Source organism: Neovison vison, chromosome 3 (genome assembly GCF_020171115.1).
Source record: "Neovison vison isolate M4711 chromosome 3, ASM_NN_V1, whole genome shotgun sequence".
Lineage (NCBI taxonomy): Eukaryota > Metazoa > Chordata > Mammalia > Carnivora > Mustelidae > Neogale > Neogale vison.
In genome coordinates this window covers 23,937,250-23,944,869 of record NC_058093.1, presented here as the reverse complement: position 1 = coordinate 23,944,869, position 7,620 = coordinate 23,937,250, and the positions used below count along the sequence as shown (strand labels likewise).

The window sequence follows — 7,620 nt, the reverse complement described above, 5'->3', positions numbered from 1 at the left end:
AAGAAATGTGCAAAGAGCTAAGATAAGGGTTGGCGCTGGGTAGGCACAGTTTCCGGTAGGATGGGACGAAAAGAAATGAGAAAGAAGCAGCTATTTGAAAAATGGTGGGTGTGGGTATGTTTTCTCCCACCGCCTCGCTAATCCCCCAAAGTGAATATTTATATGGTACTGCACTTCCCTAGTGATACATTTTTACTCATAGTATAACCATATACGTACTTTTAAAATGTGTGTAGAGTAGTTACAGCAAAGGATGGAAATAAATACATCCTCTAACCACTATAAAAATACTGTAGAGAAAAACTGTGAATGCAGTGAATTACTATAGTTTATACAAAGGTTCCTTTCTACATGTACAATTGTGAGTCTCAGAGCCAGGATTATTCGACTGTAGAGGATGAAATAGAACCCCTGGTTTAGTATGTAAACATAACCTTGACTTCTTTGGGGTGAGTTGGACATACCATGATCTGCAAATGAGAAAGAAACATAAGATGTTAAAAACAGGAAAAATTTCCCCAAATGGTCTAATTCTCAAAAGTGGTTATATGATCTTTGCCATTCTAAAATTTGGGAGCTATTTACTCCTGCCTAAATCCCCCATTCTTGGCCACCAAATGCAAAGTGTCTGAATGCTTAGCCACTAGAGGGAGAGTGTGTGCCTCTGGTGATTCTGGAGCCAATGAAAGTAACTCTTGAAAAGGATAGGCTTTCAAGGGAGCTAAATTAAGCTCCAACCAGCTAAGTAAGGGTAAGGGCTCTTCCAGCTCTGGTAGCTTTGGGAAATTTGAGGATGGTTCCTTAAGACTTCACAATGAATCCTCTTCTACTAGCAGTTAGGCTGCTTAAAATATCCAGATAGTTCATCATAATTTTGAATATGTTTTAATTCATCTTCTCCAAGGACCTCCATTACTTTGCAGATGCCTAAACGCAGGCTTAATTTTTAGGAAGGAGTTGTGGCAATTCAGGGAAGTTAAGTTTCCCCTTATATATTGGTAATTTATATAGAACGAACATTCCAATTTTCTAAGATAATTTAAGATTAAAACCCTTGCTATCTACTGGGATGATCAGAATGACTTGTGGAATTCTAATTTCAGTCTTTTCCAAATATGACTTCAGGAAAATTAATTCTATTTAGATAAGTTAGGCTTAAAAAAACCCACAAAAACCTGCCTTACAAATATATAATTCATAGGGGAGAAAAAACATATTAGTCACAGGACTTGCAATTTTACTTAAAACTGCCATAAAGTTGTTCTTGCTGATCTAAGTCCAAATGATTTGTTCTCCAATGAAAATTGATTAATCTTGTTTGCACTATGGCATTAACTTTCATTTTCCATAATTTAAAAATGAGCCTATTTGTACAGTTTTTAAAAAATACAATGCATGAAATAAACGCTTAAGCAATTCATTATACAACTTACATATAGTTATTACCCAAGTCCCATGGTATCCATTATTCGGTGTTTATTAATGTGAATGAATTCCTTCCCCACCCCAAAATCCAAAGAAAAGACACGGTCCAAAATTTTATAGACCTACAGACTAGTGTTTAAGATACAGTTGATGATTTTATTTTCAGTGTAGCATTTCTCTTTCCACAGCAGGGGTGAAAAAAAAAAAAAAACCCAACCCAAAACTTAGCAACTATTTTTGGGATTCTTGAAAGGAGTAGGAGTACGAAGCCTCCTCCTAACTCTTTCGGCATTGATTTTCTTCACAATCTGTGATATGGTTTCTCAGAAATGCTGTTTGGCAGTCCTGATAATTTCATGTGTTTTCAAACTTAAGCCACCCAGACTACACAGTTCAGTATTTTCAGCTCCTTTCATTTTCCTTTTCCCTTTAATTATAGAAGCCTCTATTCCCTCTTTTTGCAAATGTGGTCAAGTTAAATGCTCAATGCTACTATTTGTAGACGAAATATGCATTCGCTCTTTTTTTTCATGACGATCCACAGACGATTTTCCCAAATAAAAAAGCTGGGCTGTACCTGGTAGTGACGGCGACACTTCCCCCGGACCAACTTTTTGGACCCTCACCCGCTCCTTTGACTTTGGTGAATGCGGCACAAGCCCTGGGGAGTAAAAGCAAGTCAACACTCTAATTTTAAACTTGCACTGCAAAGCACTTTCAAAATAGTTGAGCTTCATCTCAGACCTGAATTTCCTTCTCAATTCATTCCCTCAATTCATCCTGATTCGTGTCCTGGACTCCCCGGTGCCGTTTTCTGAATTGCACCGCACAGTTTATTGCGAAGCCTGAGTGGGTGGGTCCCGGCGCACACCCCGGCTCCGGCCAGGACGCCGATGCCTGAGCTCCGCGTCGGGCGCCCGGGTCGTCGTCCCGCTCCCTCCGCCCGGCCTCGCCACAAATCCCAGTTGGAAAGAAAACTTCAGGCGGCCGAAATGAACCTCCCCTCACCGCTCCAATCCTTCCTTCCCAGCCGGCAGAAAACGTGAGATTGATTGAGACTTGGGGGGGAGCGGGTGGGGTGACGCCATGGCCGTCTCGGAAGCAGGTTACCTGGTCCCCCCCCTTGGGGGCGGGGTCCGCCGTCTGGGGGGCCGCAGGGCCGGGGACGACGCGGCCGGGCGCGCGGGTGGGCGCGAGGGAGTGCGCGCGTCGCGGAGCAGCCGGGCAGCACTTGTCCTGTAATCGATTGCCGAGCGCGCCGAGCGGCCCAGAGCGCAGACACGCGCACACGCGCCCTCGCCAACCCGCGCGCACACGCGCGCACACAGACACACACATACACACACACGCACAGGCTCAGGCACCCAGGCCCCGCACACACGCACACGCACGCGCACGCACGTCCGCCTGCCCGCGCCTCGGGCCCCGCCGCCCGCCGCCCGCCGCCCGCCGTCCGCCGCCCGCCGCCCGCCGCCGTCGACAGCCCGCCCTCCGCCCGCGGGCGTCTGCGCGAGCCCGGCCGGCGGGGGAGATGTGCTCGGGCTCCGGCGGATCGGTTTCTCGGGGTTTGACCAGCTGTCCCGGGCTAACCCTGCTCCTCGCTGAAGATGGAGGAAGTAAAAACAGGATTACCCTTAGCTACAGATCCACTGCCTTAGTTTCCACCACCAACTGCAGTGCACAAACACACGTTAGGCACAGGAAAGAAAGAAAGAGAGAGGATACACTAACAGTAAACACAAACAAAAGGGTGATGGGATTATTTTACTGCATGCACTGCTGAGGTAAATCTCCGCTTGGCTTTTGCGTGGTGAAGAACAGCTCTTGTTTTATTTGTCTTCGGATTCATAGATTATATATAAATATGTGTATCTGATTTGCAAAGGGGGGGAGTGTTTTCAAAGTTAAGTGTAATTATATAGCATCTCGTTTTGCACTGTGATGTGATCAAATGACTTGTTGCTGTTAACCAGTAATAATAATAATGTAGATATTTTTCTCTGGGCGGGATGGATTGTGGTTATGATTAGGATAATGATTTCTGTAAAGGACGCTCAGGGAATCGGGTTGAAGATGATGTCCTCTGCCTTAATTTATCGTCCCCTCCTCGTAACGTGTTTCGGGGATGTTAATCGATTAATCAGTTTTCATCTCTGTAGCTGTCATGGATTTTGACTTGTTTTGCTTTGTTTTAACTTGAATTCCAAGAAAGATTGGGTAGCTTGGAATAAATTGTAGCTGTCCTGGTAGAAGGTAATATTCAGATCCTTGTTGGATTTTTATTAAAAAGCGAAAAACCTGGTATGACACATGTAAAAAGGCAGCAGTTAAATCACTTTGACAGGTTCTAGTATGGGCGAAAGAGATGGAATTAAGATTTATTATTTTTTTCTTTTCTTTATTTTTTCTTTCTCTTACCTTTTCTTTTCTTTCTTTCTTTTTTTTTTTTTTTTTTTGCCAAGGGCGAAAAACAGTCCTGTGAAGTTGGCCTAGGTTCCTCGCTGGATTCTGCCCGACTGTCCCTCCCCTCTTACCCCCCCCCCCCACCTTTTCTTTCAGTTTTCTTGTCTTAGCTTTTGGTCGATTCTTAAGGAACCGGTGGATCAAGTTTTTTCTCTTCTTGTTAATCGCATTGCTGTAGCACTGACTGACCTCTCTCTCTCTCTCCCCCCCCCCCTTTTTTTTCCTCTTTCCTGAAAGTACGTGGTGCCATTCCTGAGTGACTTTTCCTACTAGACCATCCCAAAGGGACGAGGGGGAGGGGTAGAAGGAGGAGGAGGAGGAGGAGGAGGAGGAGGAGGAGGAGGAGGAGGAGGAGAGGGGGGTGTTCCTTCTCTCTCATTTCTTGGTTTTGTTTATCAGCCGATCTGTTTTCAGGATTTGGGCTCGGAATGACCCACCTGTAAAGTGCTTTTCCTTCCTCCTCGCCTTGAACTCTGCAGGGGGCTTGGCTTGGAGGGGCAAGGGAGGGAAAGAGAGAAGGGGGAAACACAAAAAACTTCTTTCTTTCTCTCTCCGTTTATCTTCAGCCCGACATTGTCACCTCCTCTTTGAGGGGTTAGAAGAAGCTGAGATCTCCCGACAGAGCTGGAAATGGTGATGAATCTTTTTTAATCAAAGGACAATTTCTTTTGTATGTACATTTCGTTTCTCTTTCTCCTTTTCCTTTTCTTTCTTTCCTTCTCTGAGGGTTAATAACCATTTCATTGATGGGGCAGACTTCTTTCGCTTCTTCCTGACGTTTCTTTCTTTTTAATATGTGTGTGTTAAATGTGTACATTTTTAAAGAGTTAAACTCATTTGTAAAATATCCGAAGAAACTGCCCCCCTTTTAAACTTTACGGATGCCTTTCTTGAAAGCCTTATGTAATCATAATTTGAAAGAATTTGGTAACTGTACAGCAGGTTGAAATTTAAGTGCTATGTAGTGACTGAGTTGGGAATTTGATCTGATTATTCCATAAAGAAAGAAACAAAAGTTTTTTTGGGGGGGTGGGGAGGGTGGTGGTGAAGAAGGGGAGGGGAGGGAGAAGGGAAGTGGTTTTGGAGACAAGAAGTGAAGCTGCCTGTTTTCCAGTAAGTAATGGAGAAATTCCAGGAGCCAGGGCTAAATATACTTGGCGATCAATACAGAAATGGCTCATTGTGAATAATTTAGCTGCTGGTGCAGTGAGAGTTTTGAAACTAAAGGCAAAAAGGACCAGGGCCAAAGGAAAAAAAAATAAGTAAAAATCTCCTCAGGACATGTCAGTTCTTTAAACTTTTTCCTTCAAAGAATACAGTTAGCTTATCGATCTTTTCATTATGTGAAATCAAAGCTAGGGGGTGTCATCTCATACAATTTACTTTTGTTTCTGAGAATTAAGTACTTGTTTTGTGTCATTGGTGCATGAAAAGAATTCCCCAAACTTTAAAAAAGTGATTCCCTTTCTAAGAGCAAAAAGTTTATGAAATTTTAAAAATCAGAATGTATTAACTTGGTTTGGCATTTGTATCCAACCTTGGTCTGGCAGGAAATTAAGGTTCCATTGAACAGGTGCTTACACAGAACTTCGTGTAGGCTAAAATGTCAATACAAGTCTCGGAGTAGGGCTAGTGCAGCAAAGACTTACAAGACACACTGGGGCACTAAATTTTTGTTTTGTTTTGTTTTCTTATGTTTGTTTGTCCTCCCCCCTCCCTATTAGAACATGATGAACCAACTTGCAACAATTGTGAATAGAGCTATCTGTATACCAGGGAAGTCCTCAAACTGCAGTGTGATTGTGGGGAGTAGTGAATGGTAAAATACTTAAATCCCAGTGAAAGCTGGCACATTGGAGGGGTACCCTCACTATTTTTTTCTTCAAGTAAATTCTGATTAAGAGAGTTATTCCTTTCTCGCTACAGCCCATCTCACAGCACACTTATCTTTCCTATCCTATCTCCAGCAGGAATCAGATCATTTGCAGAAAGAGTTCAGTGACTTGCAGATGAGCACATACAGTACACTGTAGTATGTTTCTTGGGCCCAGGTTGCAGGAGCAGCAACATGGGCTAACCGCTTGGAGCTTCAAATAAGTTAAGCATTTAATGGCAGATACTGAAAGGAATCATTGTGCTAAGGATATCATCTTTTGTATTGCAGCACTGCACTTTGACTATGGAAACAGAGACTATTGATGGCTATATAACGTGTAAGTATTCATTTTCATTAATTTGGTATTGGTAATAAAATTACATTTGTTACCTGTATTTTATTTCTGAATTACGTTTTCATCAAGAATTCTATACTCTTATTTTCTGTCTGTTCACAATTTCACCTTTAAATGAATTTGAGAAAATAATAGCATAGAGCCAAAATGAAGGAAATACAGGAATATACCTAACTCTCTATTAATGATAGTATGTTGGTCAGTAGTAAGTTGCTTAGCAGATCAACACTTTTGCACTGGAGTTTTTTCATTTACTTTACTCTCAGTTTAGAATAAGTCAGGTTACATATATGTCTACTAATATGGCGTGTACCGAATATTTACTACTCTGGAACCTAATTTTTCTGACACATAATGTGAAAGCTCCTGAGGCTGACCTTTTTTTTTCCTTAGCCAACTTTTCTTTTAAACATCCAGCTCTCTGATAGCGTTTTGGAAAACGCTCACTCTAAATACTCTGTGCTTAATGGTTAAATTATATGTTAAAAGAAAATTTGTTTTTTTTCAACAGAAAAATACTTTAGAAATCAACTCTTCCAATTGCCCTTATTTTACAGTTAAGATTATTGTGATAATCAAATTTTGTAATTTTTTTTTTTTTTTGTGGGCTGGTCATGGTTTTTCATTATTTCATTCATTTGCTATATATTTCTAAATTATAGTTCTTTGAAGGGGAAAATATGTAACATTGACATTTCAAGGCTATGCATGCCTCTGCATGTATGAAGCAAAGTTGGTAATTAGATTTTATGTGACAATGAACAGAGACCAAAAGATTTTATTTTGTGAAAGCAGGTGACAATGAGCTTTCACCTGAAAGGGAGCACTCCAATATGGCAATTGACCTCACCTCAAACACACCCAATGGACAGCATGCCTCACCAGGTCACATGACAAGCAGTAAGTCTTCATTTTATGTTTTTTTTTTTTTTTTTTCCTATTTCTCTAGCGACACACTTGAATTTGTTAGGTCTTTGGGGTCCTCTCCTATTGTGGTGTAGCTGCTGCCATAGATTTTGCTAAAGAAAGAACAACCCAGATTTATTCCTGTTCATTCTAGTATCATAAAACATGAGCCTGCTTACTAGTCTGACCTATCCCAAGGTGGCTTTTGGGAGCTGGTGCTTACCTGTATCAGGTAAGAAATGTTAGACTTTGCTGGTTATTGTTGTGACTTGCCAGGTTTATGTCTAGATTTGTTGTTGTTGTTGGATAAAAGAATATGGAAACAAGTCACTTCCGAAGGACTCTTCAGAGGAAAAAGAAAAAAAAGAATTAATTTTATATTGCCTTGGTAGAAAGCTAATCCATCAGTGGTAGAGTTGCAGTGTTACTTTTTTTTTTTTTTAAACTATGTGCAAATTTCTCCTCCAAAGCATTGGAAGTGAAGTGTAATTGAAAATTTATGGACCTGATGTAAATCCATTTCTTTAACAAAGTGAAAGCGTTTTGTTTTAGACTGTCCAGAGAAGAGCTGTGTAAATTAGGAAGGATGTTTTTA

The 7,620-nt window shown here is 41.4% G+C and overlaps 1 protein-coding gene and 1 long non-coding RNA gene across 13 annotated transcripts in view; one reads left to right on the top strand and one right to left on the bottom strand.

Annotated features, from left to right (window-relative positions):
• Positions 1–310: 310 nt before the first annotated feature.
• On the bottom strand, positions 311–2,589 carry LOC122902272. The gene is made up of 2 exons (XR_006383789.1): positions 2,003–2,589; positions 311–470 (listed from the first exon to the last, which is right to left on the bottom strand). It is a non-coding gene; the product is annotated as an uncharacterized LOC122902272 (long non-coding RNA).
• IKZF2 (IKAROS family zinc finger 2) overlaps positions 2,419–7,620 on the top strand; it is a 158,108-nt gene continuing 152,906 nt past the window's right edge. For 3 of the 12 annotated variants that reach the window (XM_044241540.1, XM_044241538.1, XM_044241530.1), the window contains exons 1-3: positions 4,295–4,521; positions 6,053–6,101; positions 6,915–7,019. In XM_044241540.1, coding sequence (XP_044097475.1) covers positions 4,519–4,521; positions 6,053–6,101; positions 6,915–7,019 — 157 coding nt within the window. In that variant the 5' untranslated portion in view covers positions 4,295–4,518. Of the gene's footprint in view, positions 2,468–2,959; positions 3,210–4,294; positions 4,559–6,052; positions 6,102–6,911; positions 7,020–7,620 lie in introns of those variants that run through there. The other 9 variants (XM_044241537.1, XM_044241539.1, XM_044241532.1 and 6 more) reach the window with 8 other exon arrangements.